The sequence below is a fragment of the Cynocephalus volans genome, chromosome 12 (genome assembly GCF_027409185.1).
Source record: "Cynocephalus volans isolate mCynVol1 chromosome 12, mCynVol1.pri, whole genome shotgun sequence".
In the NCBI taxonomy this organism is placed as follows: Eukaryota; Metazoa; Chordata; class Mammalia; order Dermoptera; family Cynocephalidae; genus Cynocephalus; species Cynocephalus volans.
Window position 1 is genome coordinate 68,821,364 of NC_084471.1, and position 25,946 is coordinate 68,847,309.

General features: G+C 37.4%; 1 protein-coding gene across 9 annotated transcripts in view; it reads left to right on the forward strand.

The window, feature by feature from the left end:
* The window catches only part of TFCP2 (transcription factor CP2), a 63,402-nt gene that overhangs the window by 33,452 nt on the left and 4,004 nt on the right, over nt 1–25,946 (forward strand). For 5 of the 9 annotated variants that reach the window (XM_063075581.1, XM_063075577.1, XM_063075578.1 and 2 more), the window contains 12 exons: nt 6,808–6,959; nt 8,013–8,089; nt 9,013–9,118; nt 14,621–14,727; nt 15,866–16,018; nt 16,876–16,986; nt 17,226–17,314; nt 20,290–20,338; nt 20,735–20,828; nt 21,662–21,752; nt 24,782–24,909; nt 25,347–25,489. In XM_063075581.1, the coding sequence (XP_062931651.1) occupies nt 6,808–6,959; nt 8,013–8,089; nt 9,013–9,118; nt 14,621–14,727; nt 15,866–16,018; nt 16,876–16,986; nt 17,226–17,314; nt 20,290–20,338; nt 20,735–20,828; nt 21,662–21,752; nt 24,782–24,909; nt 25,347–25,489 (1,300 nt within the window). The remainder of the gene's footprint in view (nt 1–6,807; nt 6,960–8,012; nt 8,090–9,012; nt 9,119–14,620; nt 14,728–15,865; nt 16,019–16,875; nt 16,987–17,225; nt 17,315–20,289; nt 20,339–20,734; nt 20,829–21,661; nt 21,753–24,781; nt 24,910–25,346; nt 25,490–25,946) is intronic. The other 4 variants (XM_063075584.1, XM_063075585.1, XM_063075582.1 and 1 more) reach the window with 3 other exon arrangements.

Below are 25,946 nucleotides of genomic sequence, written 5' to 3' on the forward strand. Positions count from 1 at the left end.
AATATTTTCTAATAATAAATGGGATCTCTAGACCCCTCCCAATGCAGCTTCTAAAACCTGAACAGGCTCAAAACATTTAGTCCTTTTAGAATAATAAAATCATAGAACTTATTTAGAGGGCATTTTAAAGAGGTCATTTCATCTAACCCTGAGCTGATAAGTGAATATCTTTATAGAGTACATCTAACGAGATTTCTTTGCTTTGAACAGACATCCTCTTTCCCTTCAGTTACTCTTCATGTAACATGACTTTAGGTCCCCTCACTAACTTTTATCTCTCTAGATTTTTAAACTCTTCTCAAAGTTCTACATTCAGAAATAAGTACAGTATTCAAGTGTAGTTTGATTTGCATAGAGAAGAATGTCATTTCCCTAATTCAGGTTTTGTTTTTAATGAGACCTGATATCAGCGGTTTTGACAGCCATATCACACTGTTTGTGTCATTGAAATCAAATTTTTTAAGAGCCCTAGTCATTTCCCGCTGTACTGGGCAATTTTTTTTTTTTGTTATTGTTGATTTTTAGTTCTGAGCATATAATTTTATATTTATCCTTATTAAATCTTATCCCTTTACATTTAGCCTCCTGTTCCAGCCAACCAGAATTACTTAAAAAGTTGATTCTATTATACGGAGTATCGGAGTATTTGCTTTGCCATCCCAGACTCCTGTCATTTGCAAATTTGATCATCCTTCTTTTCCATGTCCTCATCCAAGTCATTTATAAAAAGTGTTGCAGAAGACAGGTTGCTCTGGGTCCCTGTGGCATACTTCTAGACCTTCTTCCAGATTTATCTGCACTCTTTAGGTATAGTTGTATAGTTATCTAAGAAGCCACTTAACTGTTACAAAAGTCATATTTTTCCACCTTGAACAAGGATATATATCAAGAGAGACTTTATGCGTTGCTGAAATCCAGATGTATTTATTCCTATAGCATTCCCTGGTCAAACCATATAAAAAAAAGAAATCGGTGTTAGTTTGGTTATGACTGTTAGTGATCCCTGATGTTAGTTTATATTCATAAACTATTTTAATAACCTATTCTACAGCCTTGCTTGGACTTCATGTCAGATCACTTTGGTGTAAGGTATGGAAAATATACTCTTCCCTCCTTTGAAAATTGCTACTACAGACATAAAAAGTTAATTCAATATTTGGCATTATTAGAATCATGAGGTTTGTTTGAATTTACAAAGTGTCACTCGTGGATCTCATCTGCAGGTTTTTTAATTCTCCTGGTATATAATTAATCCAGGAGATTTTCATTCGTTTAGACATATAGGCACTTTTGATAATCTTATTTATCTTGATCGTTAACCTACTTTTCCTAATATTTTTGTTATCTCTACTAGCAAGATGGTTTTTCTTGACAGAAAAAGAGAGAAGAAAAATAGGAAATGAAATGTTCTTCTCTCTCTGCCTTATATTAATTAGTAATATGCCATTTACATCAAAGAGTGGGCCTGTGCCTTCCTTACCTTTTTTGCAAGTCTCAGCACATTCTGGGCTTCAGCTCAAGCTTTTGTCTTCATTGGTGCTGTTTTTAAAAATAGTTGTCTTCTTTTTATATGTATATATATATATATTGTGCATGTCCAATTCTAAGTTGATTGGTGAGCTTTCTATCTAGTCTCTTCAGATACCTCCCCTCTTTTTTCCCTCTGTCTCAGATAATGTGAGATTGCCAGAATTTCATTTCTGAGATCCTTAGTCCTATTGTCTTCCCTTTTAGCAGCTCAGACCATGGGCCTGGGTCCTGTCTTTCTTCACTGTTTGAAGCTTGTTCTCTAGGAGTCTCAGGGTCACATCTAGCTGTGCTCTATGCTCTTCTTCCTGCTCTCTGGCTTGGTTGCTTTCATTTGACAAGGCTCCCTTCTTTTCTGATCAGTTTTCTCTTATTCAAATTAGGTTCAGAATTATAATTCTACTGATTTCTTCTACTTTTGGGTGATAGAATAATTAACAAGGCAAATTTTTAAAATAGATGCAGTATGCTGCTTTTTAATTGAATGAGGTTTTTCAGTAGCAGAAATTTTTTTATCACTATTTGCAGACAGAGGGCTCCTATCGAGAAGGTAAGCCAATTTTCATTTTACTTGGTAGTCAGGACATTTTCCTGGCTTCATGTTAAAACTTGCAGGGCCATCTATCTGTCCTTGCCAGGTTTCCTCCCAGGTCTAACCTTACATCTTTCCTACAGATCCCAGGAAATCAGTCTACTTTCTTCTCATCTTTAAAGTTGTTACCACCAATTATTTACTGAATGTTTTTTCTTTTGAAGCTGATCTCACAATAGGGTGTAGTCTCTTTAGTTCTTGCCTTTTCATGCTGTAGCTAACATAGGGATATTAGCATGCTTTGTTTCAGATACCTTTTTTTTTTTTTATCATTTAGTGGAGTCTAAATGAGGGTTACAAATAGGGAAATTGAAGTTCATGACATCTTATTGTCCCAAGTTAATAAGATTCTAACTTCCTTAGATACTATCTACTGCTTGTCTTAGTCCTGGTAGAGCTCATCAAAATTCTCCCTCTTCTGTGCTCTTTCTATTCGTAGACCTGAAGGGAGAAGGTTAAACTATAGAAATGAGTTAGTAGAGACCAGTCAGAGGCTGTGTTATTACAAAAGGGTAATTTATACCTCAGGGAACCATGAAGCAGCTCTTCATGGAATCTCATTTACATACAGGAAAGTTCACTCCTGATACTGCTTCTGATCCTTTCTTACTTCCACTCAAATGCTTTCCCTCTGCCTCCACTCACAAGTGTGGATTTCCATTTAGGGGTGCACATTTTTAACATATACTCAACATATCCTTCTTACAGGTAAGATTTTTATACCTTTGCATTTGATTAAAGATATGTTAAGATGTTAAGAATTACAAAATGATCACAATGAATATTCTGAATATTCTGGAGAATGCTGACAAGCAAAAGTATAAATTTTATCAATGAATATTTACTAAACACATGAAAGAGAAGTCTTCCCTTCAAACTGCTTATGTTTCATTGAAGCAATTGGAGAATATAATAAAATGCTAAATTATACATTGGCAGAAACTACTTGGAATCTACCAGAGGAGGGTTTCCTAAGCTATTATTCAGTTTACCTCTGAAAAAAGAGCAGATTTTTATATTTCCAAAATTCCTTATTGACGAATGTGTTTTCATTTGGATATAGGCAGAGGCCTAGAACTATTTACCAGTGATCTCTAGCTTCCATCTCTAGGACAGCAGAGTAAAAGAAATGCAGTGTATCAAGAACATGGATAATTCAAATATATTTGGGACATCTATATCTTAAAATCTCTGACGAGAAAATATAGTCTTGTGTATTTGGTTTAGCAGTACTGTTCTGAGTTAATTTTAGGGGTAACTTTTATAATCAGTTTTTGCTTTCTTTTTTTTTCTTTTGGCCGGCTGGCTGGTACAGGGATCTGAACCCTTGATTTCGGTGTTATAAGGCCATGCTCTAACCAACTGAGCTTACCTGCCAGCCCTACAATCATTTTTGAATTCCAGCCCCAAATGATAGTCCTTTGCTTAGTCCTGGGGGGTTTAGTATAGTGCTACATGATGCTGAGAAGAATAGGAATTGTGCTATATATTAACCTTTCTAGGCAGTGACATTTGAGAAGGAAAAAAACCCACCTATCTTCATAAAGGTTGAGCTGTTGCTGTGTTCCAAAATCCTATTTGCTTTGATTCCTGGGAATCTTCACGAATCTTTCAAGGAATCATCAGAGATGATGTATTTGAGAATGATATGACAATAAAATCTCCCAAAGATTAAAGCTATGTTTTGTAAGTTTTGTGGTGTTTTGATTTATTTATATACTGTTTGTTGTGGGAGCTCCCTGACTGTAAGAAGTGGAAGAACTGGGACAGTTTTCTACTTTTCTAGAAAACTCCTTGCTTCTGTAATTTTAAATAGTCTTAATGGAACAATAGTACTTTTCTAACCTTGTGCTTTTACAGTTTTAAATATTCTCAAGGGAACAATGGTATGTTTCACCTAACAAATTAATGCGGACAGCAAGAAGGATTCTTTACCATCTCCATTTTTTTTTTTTTTTTTTTTTAAAAGATGACCGGTAAGGGGATCTCAACCCTTGGCTTGGTGTTGTCAGCACCACGCTCAGCCAGTGAGCAAACCGGCCATCCCTATATAGGATCCGAACCCGTGGCCTTGGTGTTATCAGCACCGCACTCTACCGAGTGAGCCACGGGCCGGCCCTACCATCTCCATTTTTAATGCCACCCACAAAGTACACATATCTCCAGATCTAAGGAAGAGGAAAACACCCTTTGTGTTTCTGTCCTTTGAAATATTTTTTTTTAGCAACTGGTAACCCATTTCATAAAAACTCATTTGCATCTAGGACTGGATTCAACTAATAATATATATCCTTGCTTTTTAGATATCAGCAGAAAGAAAAAATTTTCTCCTTCCTCCCCCCCTTGTTAGTGTTCATGTCATTAAATTTGTATTACACCCATGTGCATTAGGTTGATAATCAGAACATTTGCTGCTTGTTTTGTTTCAATAAGAATTTATAATATTGTCTGTAACTTTCACACGATTGTAATAAACTTTCTATCAATAGCATTTTTGCCTGAATGTAATGACCCTATAGGAAACATCTTTCTTTCTTTTTTTTTTTTGGCAGCTGACTGGTAAGGTTAATGACCCTATGTTCTAATGTAGGTAGGGCAAATGTGTGTATACTAGGAAGGGAAATAGGTACATATAAGAATTTGCTTTTTCACTGGTGGGTTGTAAAAAATTGATTTTGGTCTCTTTATATTATAAGCGTAATATTTAAACTATAGGTAAAGGTTTGAGTGTATTCCATTTTGAATGTAGACTGTTCCCTTTCTTTTGTACCTGGAAGTACTCTGTGGTCTATACATATTTTGTCCCTTTTAAAAAAATTTTTGTTTATTTATTTTTTTGGCAGCTGTCTGTTCCAGGGATCTGAACCCTTGACCTTGGTGTTACAAGGTGGCTAAAAAATCCTTTTTATTATAGAAAAATTTAAACATGTACAAAGTAAACAGAATAATGTGATAAATCCCCTTGTACCCATCATCTTGCTTTAAAAATCACTGACATGCTACTACTCTTTTATCATTATACCACCACCCATTCCCCATCCTCCACTCAATAATTTTTTTTAGGTAAAATTCATATATGTTGAAATGCACAAATTTAAGCTGTACAGTTACAACCATGTAACGTACAACATTTTTATCTCCCCAGACAGTTGCTTTGTATACTTTCCAAGTCAGACCCTGTCCAGCCAGGAAACCACAGTTCTCTTTAGTTTTGCCGGTTTTAAAATGTCATATAAATGGACTCATACATTATGCATTCTTTGTGTCTAGTTTTTCTTGCTCAGCATTATATCGGTGAGATTCATCGATGTTGTTGCATTCCTTTGTTTTGCTGAGTAGTAGTCCATTGTATGAATGTACCACAGTTGGTGCATCTGTTCTCTTAATCATGAACACTTGGTTCTTTCCAGTTTTTGTTTTTATGCTAAGAACATTTATACACAAGTCTTTGGATAGACTTATATTTTCATTTCTCTTAGATAAATACCATGAGTGGGATTGCTGGGTCAAAGGACAGATGCACGTTTAATTTGTAAGAAACTGCCAAACTTTTTTTCTAAAGTGGTTGTATCATTTTACATTGCCACTGGCAAAGTCTTGTTGCTCCATGTTCTTGGCAACATTTAAATTGTCAGTCTTTTTAATTTTAGCTGTTCTGGCAAGTACATGTACATATTCTTTAAAGGAAATTAAAATAAATTTTATTTTGAGAATTTTCTGGCTTGTTGTGAGATAATCAGAAATACCCTGTACTTTGATGTATGTCTTAAGATCCTTTTAAAATTTGAACTGGAGTGAATGCTGATCAGGATAGTATCTCTAAAGCTCAGGATATCCTCACCCACTAATTGATGGCTAGAGTTTGTGAGGGAAAATTATCATTAATCCTTTACATCCATTTTAGCACCTACAGTTTCCAAAATATTTTTTCATGTATTTGTTGACAACAAATGTGGTTCTTATTTTATAAATGAAGGAATGAATACTCAAGGGAGCTTGCCTAAGATTTGCCTAAGGTTTCAGGGACTGAAACTTAGAACTTCTGACTAGTCTAGTACTCTTCCACTAGCACCTCAGAATGAGTAACATACTAGAATTCATTAGATGAGTGTCTTAGGTTTGCAAGTTTAGATAAACCGATGGATATAAGAAGCTGTTTCTTGGAGGAGGTAGCTGGTAGGGACATCTCAATATTAGTTGTATTCCACAGAATGTAAGATGACCTTGAATATATACTGGTCATTGATTTGTTCTTTTTATGTGGTTTCTAAGGAATTCTAGAAATTGATTTAGTCCTTATAGCAGATCAGCTGATATGGTTGTAAAGATACTGTAGTTGGTGCCTTTCTGAGAACAAACACATTACTGAGCATCCTAGATTTACATTTTGGAACTCTGCATATAATTTTCAGAACCCTTTTTGGGAACCCCTGTCTATGATTTCTAGAAACACCTCTTTGGACATTTAGGTGGTTTTAATAGTGAATATCTGTCATCACCCACATTGTTGTTGTCAGGGGGGATACCATAGCAGGTAACCTGAACTGCATGGTTGGGATAAAATTCCACCAAAGTGAGTAATGTTTATGGCTTTCCAAAACAAACTGCAGTTAAATTTTTTCAGCAATAAATCTGCTTTTGCACCATTGTCAGATATTAATGTAAGTCATGTGTTTGCTTTATTTTAGTGATGTCCTTGCATTGCCCATTTTTAAGCAAGAAGAGTCAAGTTTGCCTCCTGATAATGAGAATAAAATCCTGCCTTTTCAATATGTGCTATGTGCTGCCACCTCTCCAGCAGTTAAACTCCACGATGAAACGCTGACATATCTAAATCAAGGTTAGAGGCTTCTTCCTTTATTAGTATTATTGCAAACCTGCTGGATTCATGATATTTCATTAGATACAATTATATGTAAAAAGTTAGATCTTTCTAGTGTGATCTGTCAAATTAGAAGCCTTACTTCAGCACCATGCTCTACCCAGCTGAGCTAACCGGCCAACCCCAGAAGCCTTACTTCAGAGATTTGAGTTTTAATATCATATTGGATATATATCACTGGCTTCTTTTGTCTACCTGCCCATTTTCAGTTCCCAGCCCTCTTTCTTTTTTTTAAAATTTAATTTTATTATTTTTTTTACATTCTAGGATGTTGTTGTGGAGCAGTTGGGAGGGAGGGGGAGAGGGGAAAGGGGAAGCAAATGAGATGGAAGAAGGAGGAAGGAGGAGGGGCGGGGTTGAGGTCTGTGACACCCCCACATTCCCACAGGGGAGACCAGGGGGCTTCCAGCAGTTGCTTGGTCATTGCTGGGCTGGGTGCAGATGTCAGGGTGGTGTGGCAGAAGACCTCGCTTCCCACCACCCCAGCTCTGGAACTTAGGGCCCTTCTTAGGGCTTGGTGGTCGTTGCTGAGCTTGTTGCACATGTCAGGGGAACGTGGCTGAGGCCCTCAACCCCACACCACTCTGGCTGGGGAGAGCCCGGGACACTTCCTGCAGTTGCTTGCTGGTCGTTGTTGCCCAGACCTCTCTTTCTAATCTAAGTTCCCTGGACATCCCCATTGATTACTGTCTGTGAAGTATTACCCTACCTAGCTCAATTATTTACCAGTCGTGTAGCCTTGGACAAGTTGCTTAAACTCTTTGAGTTTCAATTTCCTTATCTTTAAAATAGGATTAATAATACTTTAGAGAGCTGTATTATATTAATTAAATGAGATAATGTATGGAAATACTTAGCACAGGGCCTGTCATCTAGTAAAGGCTTATAGTTGTTCTTACTAATACTAATATTATTATACTCTTGTGTATTCAAACAACTAAATTTTATTTTTTCTGAATCTAGCAAAGTTAATTTGTGATGAATATAATACATAACTACTTTTTATCCTAGGACAGTCTTATGAAATTCGAATGCTAGACAACAGGAAACTTGGAGAGCTACCAGAAATTAATGGCAAATTAGTAAAGGTAAAAGAAAATGAATAAATCATTCTTCTGCACAATATCCTTTTACTGATCCTTTTTTGATTTTTTTCCCCTAATATATTTTTGCTTCCGTAAAGGGCTTGATGGTATCTCTCACCTGCCACAGTTTGCTGGCAGATTGGTAAACTGATGTGTTATTCTTTTGGGGTCAGAGCAAGCCCTGGTATTCAGGTGGATTTTTCAGAGCTGCATAAACAGGCAGGGTAGTCCCCTGGCTCAGTGAAGTTCTTTTGGGTAGAGTAAAGTAATCTTGAGATCTTTAGAGAGGTTTCAGTATCTCTTTGGACACTTGATATTGTAGCAAGGAAAACAGAAGCTGCTTTCTATGAGTAGCAGTTCTCTTTAGTCTATACTGACAGTAAGGATTTTGAGAATTCACAGCACAATCAGGACAGAGGAGTTTGTCAGCAGCTGTAAACATGGTGGGAAGGATTAACAGGTACCACTTGCAAAAAGTAAGAGTAACAAAAGGAAAGTTGATGGAAATGGGCCTTTCTTACCCTCAGTGTTCACAGGTGTATGGTGGGTTAGCAAGCAGAGGACTAGATGAGTTTTTCATATAAATCTGAAGAGCTGAGCTGGATATTACATGGTATGGCAGGAGAGGCATGTAGAAATGCTCCAGATAGGATATCTTTATGACTCATTACAATTAGGACTGATGTTTAGGCCAGATTTTAAAGATAGTACCGGTTAATTATAAAGATTATAACTGAGAAATTGTAAAATTTATTCTGAAATAGAGCTAGGTGTACAGTGTGGGTTTTAGAGTGAAACTGGTCTTAAGAAAAATAATTTTAGATTGTGTCTAGAAACAAACTGGTGGTGATTCCTGCTAGTTTTCCCTTGTCAGCACTGATTTTCAGGAGGCCCTGTTATCATGTGATTTTCTTATTTCCTTTTAGAGTATATTCCGTGTAGTGTTCCATGATAGAAGGCTACAGTACACTGAACATCAGCAGCTGGAGGGCTGGAGGTGGAACCGACCTGGAGATAGAATTCTTGACATAGGTAAGTCAAGAGAATCTTTTGCCCAGGAAATGCCTTGAATTATGGACTGAGAGTTGGTCTTTTTTTTACTTATTATTTACCTTGATTTAAATGCTTCAGAGGCTCAATTAGCATGAACCTTGAAGTGCTTATTTACTAAGCATAAAAAATTACTTGTGTGATGATATTAAAATTGGAGTTGGAGGGCCGAGCCCGTGGCGCACTCGGTAGAGTGCTGGGCTGGGAGCGCGGCGACGCTCCCGCTGCGGGTTCGGATCCTATATGGGAATGACCGGTGCACTCACTGGCTGAGTGCCGGTCACGAAAAAAAATAACGACAAAAAAAAAAAAAAAAAAAAAGAAGAAGTGACAAATGTTTGAGGTGATGAATATGCTAAATACACTGCCATGATTATTGCATACTGTGTAAATGTACCCAAATATCACATTGTACTGCTTATATATAGACAATTATCATGGGTCAGTTAAGAAAAAATAAATTAAAAAAAATTAAAAAAAAAAAAAAAAATTGGAGTTGGAAATATAAACATTTCAGTTCCATAGCAGTTATATCCATTACCTGATTTTGTTTTTGTTTGTTAGTTTGTTTGTTTTAAAAGACGATCAGTAAGGGGATCTTAACCCTTGACTTGGTGTTGTCAGCACCACGCTCTCCCAAGTGAGCCAACCGGCCATCCCTATATAGGGATGTGAACCTGTGGCCTTGGTGTTATCAGCACCACACTCTCCCAAGTGAGCCACAGGCCGGCCCTTGTTTTGTTTTTTAAGTGTGGTAAAATACACGTAATATAAAATTTACCATTTTAATCATTTTTGAGTACACAGTTCAGGAGCATTTAGTACATGCACATTGTTGTGCAACCGTCAGCCCCATCTATCTCCAGAACTTTTTTCATCTTTCAAAACTGAAACTATGTACCCTTTAAACAATAACTCCCATATCCCCAGCCCCTGGTGTAAGCACTGTTCTACGTTCTGTCTCTATGAATTGGACTACTCTAGGTACCTCAGATAAATGAATTCATACAGTGTTTGTCCTTTTGTAACTGGCTTCTGTGACTTAGCATAATATTTTCAAGCTTCATCCATGTTGTAGTATATATCAGAATTTCCTTCCTATTTGAGGCTGAATAATATTACATTTATATTTATACCACATTTTGTTTATCCATTCATCCCTTGATAGACACTTGGGTTGATTCCATCTTTGGCTATTGTGAATAATGCTGCTGTGAACATGGGTACACAAATATGTTTGAGTCTTTCCTCTCAATTCCTTTGGATATATACCCAGAAGTAGAATTGTTCAATCATATGGTAATTCTATTTTTAATTTTTTTGAGGAACCACTATATTGTTTTCCACAGTGGCTTTACATTTTACATTCCCATCAGCAGTGCTCAAAGATTCCAATTTCACCACCTCCTTGACAACACTTGTTATTTATTTATTTATTTTTGATAATAGTTATCCTGATGGGTGTGAAGTAGTATCTCATTGTGGTTTTGATTTGCATTTCCCTGATGATTAGTCACATTGAGCATCTTTTCATGTGCTTATTGACCATTTGTATATCTTCTTTGGAGAAATATCTACTCAAGTCTTTTGCACAGGTTGTTTGGCTTTTTGTTGTTAAGTTGTAGGAATTCTTTATATTGTGAATATTAACCCCATATCAGATATATCATATGCAGATCTTTTCTCCCGTTCTGTGGGTTGCTTTTCACTATATTGATAATGTCCTTGGCACAAAAATTTTAAATTTTGAGGTAGTCCAATTTACCTACTTTTTAAAATGGCCTGTGCTTTTGATGTCATATCCAGGAAATCACTGCCAAATCCAATATCAGGAAACTTTCCCCCTATGTTTTCTTCTGAGAGTTTTATAGTTTTAGGTCTTACATTCAGGTCATGGATCCATTTTGTGTTAATTTTTATATATGGTGCAAGGCAAAAGGTCCAACTTCATTCTTTTGCATGTGGACATACAGTTTTCTCAGCACCATTTGTGGAAAGGATTGTTTTTTCCCCTATTAAATGGTCTTGCTACCCTTGTCTAAATTCATTTGACCATATATTTGTTTTTTTATTTTTTATTTTTTTAAATTTTAATTAATTTTTTTATTGAATCAAAATTGATTATACATATTTTGGGGGGTCAACATTGAGATATGTTGACCAAATCAATATTACTAGCATATATTTTTTTACAAATAGGAATTATTCTTTACACGCCTTGTCCAATCTCTTCCCATCCCCCCTTCCCCCCTCCCCCCTCTAATTACCCTAGATTTCTTCTCTCCTGAAAGAATCATGGTTATTCTGTGGATTTGTTGCCTAGATGATCTGTACAATATGCAGAGAGGTGTGATCAGATCCCCCAATATTATCATAAAGCAGATGCTGCTTCTGTCACTCTGAAATGGGGTTTTTGGAGAGAAACATCTTGTTCTTTTCTTAATCTCTGCTGGTGACTCTCCTTGTGTCAGTGCACTCCAGTGGTTGGTGAACCATCTGCATGGTGGTTGTGGCATCTAGCTGCTTTCGCAGCAGCCAGGGTTATGGCGGTGGCTGTGGTGGGCCACCCACATGGAGGTGATGTTTTTGGCATGCTCCTTGGTGCTGGCGGTGTGCCTGTTTGTGGGGTGTGTCTGGTCCCCTGGTTGTGGGAGGGGGGGGTCCAGTCCCTTTCTCCATGCCTTGGATCTCTGGGCAGGCCTTGAGGCTCTGGTGTGGTGTGCCTGGTTGTGGGAGGGGGGTCTGGTCCCCGGATCCATGCCCTGGGTCCCTGGGCAGGGCCCCGAGGCACTGGTAGTGTGCCTGGATGTGGAGTGGGGTCCGGTCACCTTCTCAATGCCTCAGGTCTCTGGGCAGTGCCCCAAGGTGCTGGCACTGTGTACCTGGTTGTGGGAGGGGGGTCCAGTCCCCAGCTCCAGACCCCGGGCCCCCAGGTGGGGCCACGAGGTACTGGCAGTGTGCCTGGTTGTGGGAGGTTGTTCTGGTCCCCTTCTCCATGCCTCGGGTCCCTGGGCAGGCCCCGAGGTGCTGGCACAGTGTGCCTGGTTATGGGAGGGGTGTCCAGACCCCTTCTCCATGTCTTGGGTCCCTGGGTGGGCCCCGAGGCGCTGGTGTGGTGTGCCTGGTTGTGGGAGGGGGGGTCTGGTCCCCTTTTCCATGTCTCCGGTCCCTGGGTGGGCCCTGAGGTGCTGGCACAGTGTGCCTGGACTGGGAGTGGGGTCTGGTCCCTGACTCCAAGTCTCTGGTTCCCAGGCAGGCCCCAAGGTTCTGGTGGTATGCCTGGACTGAAACTAATTTGTTGTCCTGTGCTTACTTCTAAACTTGGGGAACTTCTGGTGGGAACCAGTACTTGAGCTGTGTAGTTGAGCTAAATTGCTGCTTTGCTGCTATTTCCTAGGGAAGGCTTTTTGTGCAGCTCAGGGTTTAATGGTTGACCTTATAGGTACTTCTGGCTCTCCAGAGACCCAGTGGATCTGGGTTGTGTAGAAACTCTGATCTGGGCCTGAGTTTTTTTAATCAAACTGCACCCCATGCAATTCTGCATTCCCAACCAGTCTCCTCTGAGTGGTCCTGTGCTGATTGGGGGGCAGATCAGCTGTCCTTGCTGTGTCCCAGTGTTCTCCCGGTAGGCCTATCTCCCCCACCACCTGTGCTCCAAACACTTCCCATGGGACGGACCCTGTGCCGGTCCCTTGTGATGACTCACTGGCCTCTGAATGGCTCCCTTTTTTCAGTTGTTCTGGCTCCTCGCTCCTGGGTGGGTCCAAGGGAACCCTATTAGTGGTCTTGCTGTCCTGTGGGCCGCCAAGGTCCTCTTCTCCCCTGCCGCCTCCAAGTAACTCCATCTGAAGGGCACAGCTGCAGCTTCTGCAGGCTCCTGCTCCATGCGCTCAGCAGTTCCAGCATTAAAGCAGCCATGGCCCAAAATGCTCCAAAGAGTTTTTTCTTTCTCTTATCATGGTTTCTCCTGCCTTCATGAACTCCATAGGTCTCTCCTCCTCTTCCCTTGAGCTCTAGTGGCCCAGTTTGGCTGATGTTACATTTTTATAGTTGTAAATTGGTTGATTTGTGGGAAAGAGTGACTCTGGGAACCTTCTATTCTGCCATCTTGACCAGAACCTTGACCATATATTTGAAAACTTACTTCTGAGCTCTCTATTCTTTTCCATTTGCCTATTATGTCTGTCTTTATGCCTGTACCACACTGTTTTGATAAGTGTAGCTTTGTAGTAAGTTTTGATTTAGGAAGCATGAGGCCTCCAACTTTGCTTGTTTTCAAGATTGTTTTGGCTATTCAGGATCTGATACTTTGTTTTGAGTAATATGTAAAGGAGGCCAGGTTTTTCCCCCATCGTGTTGAAAGTTCCTTTATTTTACTAATGCCTGAGGACCAGATTAGTGGTATGTTTTATCTAAAGTGAAGTTCTGGGATTAGAATCTATGTCTTGGTTTGCAGTTTAGGTTTTTTTCTACTACTGTGCTACACAGGGTAGAATTTGTTTTTCCTAAGTCATATGGTATAAAGGAAGGATCTTCATAAATACACCTGTAGTCTCATTTCCTGAGCATACTTTTAATCCCCAAATTTGTATCTTTGATCTCACTTTGGTTAATATCTTCTATCGGTAAATAGCCGTTGTTAAACAAATTTAAGTACCACTAATTTCACCTGAGAAAACACTTTTTCTCCCACAGATGTCTTGATATCCATATGATAAATTGACCTTAGAATAAATCCAACACAAGTAATACTGCAAAGTGGACCCACTTAATGCTTTCTTGTTGGAATCATTGATACCAAAACAATAGTATAGTTACTGCACAGTTGTAACAATAAATAACATCACCTGGGCTTATATCCCCAGTTTGAATATTAATAGGAGAAGTTAAAGAATGATATTTGAGTATCTGCCATGTGGAATTTAAAGCAAAATTCTACTAAAACCTATTAATTTTTGCTTTTCTCTTGAGTATAAGATTTGTTACTGTGTTATAGGATTGTTTGATGACTTGGTAAGTCAGCATCAACCTTCAGGCTAAATTTTTCCTAATTTTATTTGTGATGTAATGTTTTTTGCTTTATATAGACACTCTGCTTCACCCTTCTACACCAATCTTCTTAATGTGCTTCTAACAGTAACACTAATCTTAAGATTATAGGTGAAAGAGAATATAAATTACAATTTTCATGATAGTAGAGCTAGTGTGTAGACGTAATCCATATTTAAGTAGAATTTTGGCAGATTAAAAGGAAATTGCCTTTAAATTGCCTTATTTTTAAAACTTCTTGAAGTGGAAAAAGGTACTTCTTTAAGTCAATTTTAACTCTAATCAAAACTTTTTTATTGGTAACAAAGAAGTTTAGGGTGTGATACACAAAAAAATCTTAGTAACTTAGGCATGAATAATATAAGAATCAGTGCTTTCTTATTTAAAACAAAGTAGCCCTCAGAATTGTTCAGTCTTTACTGTTTTGTTTCTCAGATATCCCAATGTCTGTGGGTATAATCGATCCTAGAGCTAATCCAACCCAGCTAAATACAGTGGAGTTCCTGTGGGACCCTGCAAAGAGGACATCTGTGTTTATTCAGGTAAAGCATTATAGATGGGGTTCTAGTTATGAAGACCATCCTTTCCTACCAGTTCGTTTCTTAAAGAATAAAGCATGTTAAATTTGAAATCTTTATAGGATTCTAGCCTGACTTTGAAGTCCCGTCTCCTCAACATGTGCCTGAGAGCATTAATGAGTTTGTGAATTGCTCTTCTAATTACCCTAATTTATTTATTTTTATCTCCCCAAAATGCTTGCTAATGGCTGCAAATATATCATTCTTTGGTTATACCATAACTTGCCTAACAATTATTTAGAATTTAGATTGACCTAATCTTTTACTGTTACCTTCAAAGTTATTTTGAACATCTTTATATTTATAATTTGATTTGCATATCTGATTATATCCTTTCGGTAGATTCTTTGAAAATGCTTATTTATAGTAAGGATAGCTAATAGTTTATTGAGTACTTAATGTGAGATAGTCACTGTGTTAAGTAAACATTCTGTATACATGATTTTAATACTTTCAACAATAATCCTGTGGCATAGGAATAGTTTTTGAGGCTTAGAGAGGCTAAATAACTTAACCAAGCTAGTAAGTAGTCAATCAGACAGGGTTTCGCTATTAAGATTTACCAGTCTTAGACTGTATGCGGTAGCCAAGCAAATCTTTTTCCCCCTTATTGCTCTGAGCTTTCATACTTACTGTTTTCCCAGCATGGATGGTGCCTCCTCTTTCTAAAATCTACCTTCAAGTCAAGGAAACTTTCACTAACAGAAATAATTTCTCTTTTGTTAACTCTACTCGGGTATTCTCTGAAGCAGATAATAAATTTAGTTCCTCATAGTAACTTCTGTTAGCATTAGATCTGTACATTTATTCTGTTTGCATTTGTAAATCATTTAAGTTTTTCTCATTTTCTACATTACACTGTAAGTTCTTTAAGATTAAAAAAAATAAAGAGAGGAAAAGTTTTTTGTAGTTGTTCATAATGCCTATAAAGGTTTTACTATTAGTAGTTGTTCAAAAAATATGAGGGTCCTGCAAAAAGTTCAAGGAAAAATAGAATTGAAAAATGATATAAATCTTTCTATAAACTTTTTGAAGTACCTTTGTATTGCCAACTGGTTGGCTAGCTAGTAGCACTGAAACCTTGATGTTGTATTCTTTTCAGGTGCACTGTATTAGCACGGAGTTCACTATGAGGAAACATGGTGGAGAAAAGGGGGTGCCATTCCGAGTACAAATCGATACCTTCAAGGAGAATGAGAATGGGGAATATACTGAGCACTTACACTCAGCCAGCTGCCAGATCAAAGTTTTCAAGGTATTCCTGGGCAATGTGCTGGCCCTTGGATTCTTTTTCTGTATCTTTTTATTTTAACATTAGTTACCAAGTCCCAAAGTCAACTTTTCCGTTTTTTAAAACTGTGAAAACTCACTCTAAACTAGAGTCATTGAAATAATTACTGAGATGCCTGGTAAAGAAATTTATGCAGGGACGGACATGGGATAATGGGAACTTGGAAAGGGGGCGAGAGGCAAAAATGTGCTTATTGAAAGCTCTTAAAGCCTGTTGAAGTTACAAGCTCTTGTAAAGCCTACAAAAATTATGGAAGTTGATTGATTTGGTTACATTTGTACTTGATCTTCTTTCCTTATTTTGGTCTTTATTTTTATCACGTGGATAAATATGTTCTCACTGCAAGAGATTTAATAATACAGAAGTATTCAGAGCACAACACTGAAATACCCCTTTAACACTCTTACCCTGACTCTCCAATCTCTCCCCAGAAGTAACCACTGTCATAATTTTGTATGTATCCTTCTAGTTACCTTCTATGCTTTTATACACATGTGTAAATAGGTATACACATATTTTCTTTTCTGTGAAACATAAATGAGATTATACTGTATGAATTGTTTGAGACTTGATTTTTTTCAGTTAACTATGTGCTTTAGAGATCTTTCAAAGTCAGTAGCTGTAGATCTGTCTTATTCTTTTTTAACTCCATGAAACATTTAAATTTCCTATTTTCAAACTTAGATGGGGTGATGAATCTTGTCTTTACATCAGTCTACATACATCTTTGTTTCATATGTGAATATTTTAGTTTTTAGAAGTAATATTGTTAGGCCAAAAGGTGAGTACTTGAGTTTAAAACAAAATATTTCTCATTTTAGCCTAAAGGTGCAGACAGAAAGCAAAAAACAGACAGGGAAAAAATGGAGAAACGAACACCTCATGAAAAGGAGAAATACCAACCTTCTTATGAGACAACTATACTCACAGAGGTGAAAGGATTTCTTCTGGTGACAATTTTAGTCCATTATTTTTACTGTTAAAAAGAAAAACCTGTCACTTCTAGCCTGGTCAAAATTTACTTCTCTTGAGCACATTCTGTCTTATTTATGGGGACCTCTTGAGGAATTAAGATTTATTAATCAAGCTGTGCTATGCAAGTAGCAATGTTTTAGTGGAACACTAGGGTCAAATATGCTTTTTCATTATCTAAGTTATTCTTTGTTTTTAGTGTTCTCCATGGCCTGAGATCACATACGTCAATAATTCCCCATCACCTGGCTTCAACAGTTCCCACAGCAGTTTTTCTCTTGGGGAAGGGTAAGTCTGAGAAATGAAATTGGCTTGTGTTTGTCCTAGATATGTATTCTTTCATTACCTTTCCATAAGCAAGATCTTTCTAAATCAGTAAGTACTTCTATTTGACCAGTCTTTGATAGCTTTATATATTAACAGAGGTCTGGATTATTTTCGAAAGAGACTGAGAGAGTTTTATGTAACCCTTTCTCTTCCTCCTCCTCCTCCTTTTCCTCCTCTTCATCTTCATCTACTTCTTTTTCCCCCATTAGAAAATACTATTTATTTTAATTTTTAGTGATTTTTTTTTTGCTTTTTGCTTCTCCCAATTACTGCCCATCTTGTGGTTTTTTCACTTCCTGATTATACTTGTACCAGAGAGTGGTCATTGGGAATTGGAAACATAGTTGTACAAACAATAAAATCTATTTTGTTACCTGTTAAGGATGCTCCTAACACCTAATTATTATGAATCTTTGACAATTGTGGAAAGAAGGTTGAAGATGATGGTTAAAATGAAGTTTTGGAATTATCTATGGGATTCATTTAATCTTGCCTTATTGTCTTTTACAATCAGAGCTCATTGAAAGGTGTTTCACATGCCTACTCTAGTTAAAAAAAAGTAGCTGTCTTATAGTCCTAGCATTTAACATGAATTCCACATAGCCATGTTGAAACTTGAAATAGGCTACCAAATGTGTGAGCATATTATTTAGTTGGAATATTTGTTTTTGGGTTTTTTAGGCTCTGTGTTCGACCTACTTCTTAAAGGGTTTAATTAAAGTAACTTAAATATTCAAAACATAACAATTAAGAATAAAAATAGGTATTAGTTACAGAAGGAATACATATAAATAGGGCCCTGAGATAAGTTAATTACTGAGTTTGAATACCAAATTTGAATTTTGCAGCTAAGGCTGAAAAAAGAAAAAATCCTTTTTGTAAGAAAACAATCTCTTACTATTCACATGGATGATGCAGTCTATTTATAGGTAATTTTAAATATTATATAGGGCTTAAGGGTTGTGTTTTTAAGTTTTTATCTTCTCTTTTTAAAATTTTTTTATTTATTTTAATTTTTTTATTTTTTAAATAATTTTATTTTGTTGATATACAATGTGGTTGATTATTGTGGCCCATTACCAAAACCTCCCTCCCTTCTCCCTCTCCTCCCTCCCGCCCAACAATGTCCTTTCTGTTTGCTTGTCGTATCAACTTCAAGGAACTGTAGTTGTTATGTCTTCTCCCCCTCCCGTTTTTTTTTTTGTGTGTGTGTGTGTGTGTGTGTGTGTGTGTGTGTGTGTGTGTGTGTGTGTGTATTTATTTATTTATTTTTAGCTCCCACCAATAAGTGAGAACATGTGGTATTTCTCTTTCTGTGCCTGACTTGTTTCACTTAATATAATTCTCTCAAGGTCCATCCATGTTGCAAATGGCAGTATTTCATTCGTTTTTATAGCTGGGTAGTATTCCATAGTGTAGATATACCACATTTTCCGTATCCACTCATCCGATGATGGACATTTGGGCTGGTTCCAGCTCTTGGCTATTGTAAAGAGTGCTGCGATGAACATTGGGGAACAGGTATACCTTTGACTTGATGATTTCCGTTCCTCTGGGTATATTCCCAGCAGTGGGATAGCTGGGTCATATGGTAGGTCTATCTGCAATTGTTTGAGGAACCTCCATACCATTTTCCATAGAGGCTGCACCATTTTGCAGTCCCACCAACAATGTATGAGAGTTCCTTTTTCTCCACAACCTTGCCAGCATTTATCGTTCAGAGTCTTTTGGATTTTAGCCATCCTAACTGGGTTTAGATGGTATCTCAATGTAGTTTTGATTTGCATTTCCCGGATGCTGAGTGATGTTGAGCATTTTTTCATATGTCTGTTGGCCATTTGTATATCTTCCTTAGAGAAATGCCTATTTAGCTCTTTTGCCCATTTTTTAATTGGGTTGCTTGTTTTTTTTCTTGTAAAGTTGTTTGAGTTCCTTGTATATTCTGGATATTAATCCTTTGTCAGATGTATATTTTGCAAATATTTTCTCCCACTCTGTTGGTTGTCTTTTAACTCTGTTAATTGTTTCTTTTGCTGTGCAGAAGCTCTTTAGTTTGATATAATCCCATTTGTTTATTTTTCCTTTGGTTGCCCGTGCTTTTGCGGTCGTATTCATGAAGTCTGTGTCCAGTCCTATTTCCTGAAGTGTCTCTCCTACGTTTTCTTTAAGAAGTTTTTATCTTCTCTTTATCATATACATCATTTATATTAGGCTCAACTTTTTTTCCCGTAAAAGAAGTAAGCATTAGGGAAGAGGGACAATCGGTAGACAAAGTACAAAGAAAAACAAAGGGTGTGGAGATAGCCCTTGGATCACAAATTAGACAGCACTAATTTTTGAAGCTACTTTAAAAGTAATTGTCTTTCATTTTATTTATTTAATTAGTTAGTTAGTTTTTGACAGCTGGCTGATAAGGGGAACCAAAATCTTGACCTTGGTGTTACAAGGCCATGCTCTAACCAACTGAGCTGACTAGCCAGCCCTGTTTTTCATTATAAAGGTGTGTGATTATTGCATTGCATAAGTTTTCTTTCAATATTTTTTCCTGTGTATGTATATGTGCATATTTATATATTTAGTAATGCATTGATAGTCTTTTATATGCTAATATTTTTCATTCAAGTACATTTCTTGTTAAATATTCTTTATACCATAATTTATCTCATCAGTCCCAACTTGTTGAACATTTGATATTTTTTTGTTTCGTCAATAAGAAAAAATGTTGCAAATGACGTAGTTTCACCCCATCCTCCATAAAGTCTCTAGGTTAAATTAGCAGATAATTGAAGCGTTGGGCCAAAGAATAAGAATGTTTTATGAGAGAGCACAGATTCTTTTAATGCTCTAGCTTAAGACTTATTGTGAAGATGAAGAATGAGATAATGAACCCTAGTACATGTCATGGACTCATTCTTTCATTTTAAATGTTTCTTTAGAAATGGTTCACCAAACCACCAGCCAGAGCCTCCCCCTCCAGTCACAGATGTAAGTTGAAAGTTGAATGTCAGTTATTTGCAATGTCTAAGAATATTTTGATGACCATACCATTCAGTAGAAATGCCCAACTTTGAGGGAGTATTATTTATTCATTCATTAAAAAAACATTTATTGAATTTTGACTGTGAACCAGATATTGCCCTAGGGACTGGAGATATGAAACAAGTAATGCAGGACCCTTGCATTTGAGGAGCTTACAGTGGGGAAGATAAGGGTGGAACTCCATGGGCATCTTGAGTGGTTAGAGAAAGAGTGTAAACAACTTCCAAACAAATGAAGCATGTTTGTGTGTGGGTGTGTGTGGCTGTCTTTGGTTATGTGTTACCCAATGAGGTAACAGATCAATCTATTTAGTTACTAAAAAAAATGCTTTCTCTCTTTCAGAACCTTTTGCCAACAACCACACCTCCGGAAGCTCAACAGTGGTTGCATCGAAACCGCTTTTCTACTTTCACAAGGCTTTTCACAAACTTCTCAGGTTAAATTTGTTTTTCCTTTTGCTTTTCCCAGCAGGGGCCATTCCTTTCCATTCTGGAGCCTCCTGGTATCCATGTGAGATTTGTATGTGTCTGTGTGATCTTAGTACATTTTTCTAGATTTTATAGAACTCTTCAGAGTTTTTCACCAGCTGCAACTATGCTGTGAAGTACTTATTCCATACAACACTTCTAAAAATGTACATATATTCCCTATAATATTTTATCAAGAGGCATTTGCAGGTAGTCTGAAATGTCTCCCTTGATATCATATATTGTATTTTACTTACATATCTACTTTTATTTAGCACCTTCTGTGTACCAGGTGTGGTAGGAATACACAAATGGATAAGGCATACTTCCTAATCAAAGAGCTCATTCATCATCTAGAATAAAAAAAAAATCAAATCAAAATAAACCCCCCCAAATAGGTAAACAAATAGTTGTGATGCAGTAGATAAGTGTTCCACAGAGGAGACATTCAGGGGAGGGTCTGGTGTTAGGGAACATGTGTGACGCAGAGGTGAATCTTAAGGGATGAGGAGGAATCTGTTGGTCAGATAGTGGAAAGATATTTCAGGCAGGAGGAACAACTTGCTCATTAGGCATCAGCAAAATGATGAACGCATAAGGTTAAGTGGAGAAGTTAATTGGGAGGGAGTTGAGACAGGAAAGGAGGCAGAGGCCAGGTCATGAAGGGCCTAATAGGTCATGCAAAAGATTATAGATTGTAACATACTGGTAATGAGGTATCCTCGTAATAGAGCCCATTTTAATAGTCTTTAACAAGGAGAAGCTTTGTCTTTATCACCCATTTTTTAAATATTTATTCCAGGAGCAGATTTATTGAAACTAACTAGAGATGATGTGATCCAAATCTGTGGCCCCGCAGATGGAATCAGACTTTTTAATGCATTAAAAGGCCGGTATGTAATTAGTTTTAAAATATCAATGAGGTTTGATTTCAGATGGATTTGGAATCAGGGATTCTTCACAATATTCCGCACAGCTAAATACGTCTTGTCCAAAAAAATTTTTTTATTGTCATTTTCATTGTGACTATTTCAGGAAACTTTTTTTTTTTTTTTTTTTTTTTAAATACAGTACCCTCTCCTGTCCTCATCTTTGGTTTGTGTTCTTTGATAGCTTTATTGTGTCTTTACTTTTCAAGAAGTAAAATTTTCCGAAGAGCTACAGGCTTCTCCATTCCCAGCTTCTCATGTTTGGTAGCATCTCCTGAAGCCATAAGTGCTTAGAGACTGAGGACTGAAGGGTTTTAACTGTTATATTTCTGGAAATAATATGAGAAGGATGACACTTAACTCTAGTACTTTAAGCCTTATGGCACAGTTGACTCCTGCTGATCTTCTTTACTTGGTTTTTGTTATTTTGGGTTAGCTGATTAACCTGTTCAGAACATCTGCTCTAATCCTCAAAATGAAAAATATGAAAATTCATTCATTCAACTTTTTATTGTGTGTTTTGTGCAATTTTGAATGCTCTTATACAAAGTAAATGGCATAATTTATCACTGTCCCATCTCTGCTAGCAAATAATGCTATGCAGAAGCCTTCCTATGGTACCCTTGATAAATATTTCTAATAAAAAATGCACACTGGCAGTGAGATAGTGAAGAGTAAAGGACAGTAATTACCTGTAGGACCAATTCCCAGCAAAGGCCTTAAATTGTATTCACATAAGCAGGTTCTGTAGTGACTTCTGTGGCTGTTACAGCTGGTGAGCACTCTGATCATACATCACAAAACTTTTACACTTGAAATCAAAGCACATTTCTTTTAGTTCTGTTATTTAGAATTCCTACCTTATTTTTCCATGGGACAAAATTAGTCTGCATGTCATAGTGCACTTAAAGTTCAATATTACCTGTGAATTAAGATAAATATTATACCTGTGCCTAACTAACTTCTACAGGTAACACTGTTTCTGTCAGAAAACACTTTCCCAGTTCCCCTGCAGGATGCCAGGAATGCGCATCACCCCAGAGATCTCTGTGTCCATGGGCAGCACCTCCAGAGGGGAGAAGAGCCTTTGTCAGGGAGGGCAGCAGAGAAGGAAGCTGAGGCTTGCAGCTGAAGCTGGTATTCCAAGAGCAGCCGTGATTCATGTGTGGAGAATGGACTTTTCATTCCCTCTCATTTTATCTGCTCTTAATATGCATATAATGAGCTTCTGTGATTGTGGTGAGGGAGGCATGGGGGTGGTCCTGGACATAGATGCCTATCTGTCTGGAATCTGCTTCTTTATTAGTTTGGTATGACTCTGCTTATCCTCTAGGATAGGCCCCTATCCTTCCTTCATTGCCAGAAACAGGCAGTGATGTGTGGTGACAGCAGTTTATCCCCATGACTTTCCTTTACTCCTCATGCTGTCAGTTGGACCCAGTGGAGGGGAGAGTTTTGTGGCCTTTATGCTGCTGTTTTGAAACCTGGTGGAAGGGAAGGTGCGATGGCCTGTCACCTGCTTCATTGGGGTTTAGTTCTCAAAACTTTTTTTTTTAATGCCAAAAATGTACCGAATAAACAAAGATGAAAGATATCCTTTCTTCTGGTTAATCCAAGGAATTCTCCATGATATCCTTTTTTCATTTCCAGGTAGTCTTCTCATTCACTAAATATTCTTTGTCCTTATCATGAGCCAGGTACTGTTGTAGGCTCTGGGGATATATTAGTGAGCAAAATAGACAAGGTACCCATTGTTATGGAGTTTACTTCCTAATGAAGAGAGAAGTAAAGATCTAAATATTAAGTATTTTGGATAGTGATAAGTGCTTTGAAGGAAAACAAATGAACAAGCAAAAACAAGGTTGTAGGCTATTGAGTGCCCAGAATGTGGTCAGGAAAGAGTGCTCTGAGGAGGGGCTATCTAAGCAGAGTTATGAGAAGGATGAGGCTACAGAGTCATATGAGGGAAGAGCATGCTAGGCAGAAGGAACAACAGATGCAAAGGCCTTGAGTCAATTTTAACTGGAGAAAAGGTCCTTCTTAAGTTTGGATAGGAATTACTTAAGTGTCTGCTTGCAAATGGTACTTGTAATATAGAGCACTTTGTAGTCCATTTTTTGGGACTTAGAATTTTAAATAGGTAGTAGTAATATTGATGGAACAAATGCACAGGTTAATGGCAACAGAACCAAATCAGTGACTAAATAATATAACAGGTTGTGAAGTATTTGTGTTTGGGATTCAGTATCACAAGGGATGTTGAACCAGTTGTCTGTAATCTTGGAAAATTTTAAAGAAAGGTGAAATTCAGGCACTGGTGACTTGGGAAAAAAGAATGGATTTTCCATTTTTAAGTGTATTCTCTAAAGAGTGTTTAGAAATAGGAAGGAATAAGATGGTCAGATCAAGAGGTAATTGTAGCTTTGTCTAAGAAGTAAGAAGAACAGAAAGAGGGCTTAGGCTACTTAGGAGAAGGTAACGAGGGAAGTAAGGTTATTCAGCTTACTATGTTGACATTTTTAAGTAAAAGGTATGTCTTGAACCTGACCTGTAAAACGGTGGCTCATATATTTTGAATATTTCTAAACTTTGCACCAAACATGACCGACTTGGATGACTACAGAAGCCTCATAGGTAATATAAATGAGTGACAGTCAAGTCTGGGGTGTAGTGAAGAACGTGTGCCCCATGTAAGCAGAACAACTGATTGTTTTCATGTGAGAATGAGGGCCTCAGATTGCTAGATCTAAGTTTTTAAGAAAAACCAAAAGATCAGAGGTTTATACGAAGCTTCCTATTGGAACTAATTCAGCTTGAGAGAAAACAAAACCACCCCTGGGGTGCAAATAAAACAGCAAATGAATTGCATTTGGCCCATGACCTGCCAGTTTTCAGCCCCTGCTCTACACTATTAATGCAGAAACATAAGTTCTCCCTTAAATTGTGCTTACCATAAAAAATGTGAGACTGACAGCCCTTTCCCCCCACTTTAGGATGGTGCGTCCAAGGCTGACAATTTATGTTTGTCAGGAATCCTTGCAGTTGAGGGAGCAGCAGCAGCAGCAGCAGCAGCAGCAGGAACTGAAGCATGAGGACGGAGACTCAAATGGTACTTTCTTCGGTAGGTTGTTCTGGATAGACTAGGACAGATAGATATGAAAAAAGGTGAAGGGATGAGTTATGGGCATGTGTGATGGGAATTTATCAAATAGAGGGTCAGCATTTGCTAGAAATAATGGTAATTGCTAACATTTATTGAGCTCCTAATACGTTCCAGGTGCTATTCTCAACAGTTTTTACATACTTTAGTTTTTACAATTAATATCTCTTCTTTGCAGTAGATTTTGTTATCTCCAACATTTAGATGAGGAAAATAAGGCCTAGGGATGTCAAATAACTTGCCCTAGGTCACACAGCTAGTAAGTGACTGAGCCAGGATTTGAACTCAGGCATTTTGATTTCTGAGTCTTTCAGAAATCTGGGCATTCCCAGTGATTAGGTTATGTACAAAAGCAGATAAACTTTGTACTGACTGCCATTGATCTCTCCCTTTTGCAGTGTACCATGCCATCTATCTAGAAGAACTGACAGCTGTCGAATTGACAGAAAAAATTGCTCAGCTTTTCAGCATTTCCCCTCACCAGATCAGCCAGATTTACAAGCAGGGGCCAACAGGAATCCATGTACTCATCAGTGATGAGGTAGATTTTTCAGTACAGTTAAATTACCAGATGACAACTAATTTGTCAGAGCATGTAGCAGGAGCAAGAGCAGTTCTTCTGGGATAGAGGGCTCTTTTTGCTAGACCAGAGGTTTTCTAACTTGTTTGCTAGCTTATCTCCTAAAATAATTTTTAAAAACCACATATCCTCTTGCACATTTTTAGATTGACTTAAAATTTTTTGTTAGAAGTATAAATAATTGTAAAAGATGTCATTTCTGGGCATATAACAGGGTACTTCAAAAAGTTCACAGATAGATTTGTATTATCTTTAATTCTATTTTTCCACAAAGTTTTTGAAGTACACTCCTATATGACATTTAAAAATGAAATGGTTACATCACTATTTTAATTGCATTCCATGTAACCTAAATACGAGAGTGTTTTAATACCACCATCATCCATTTAAAATATATATATATAACTATGCTTTTTTA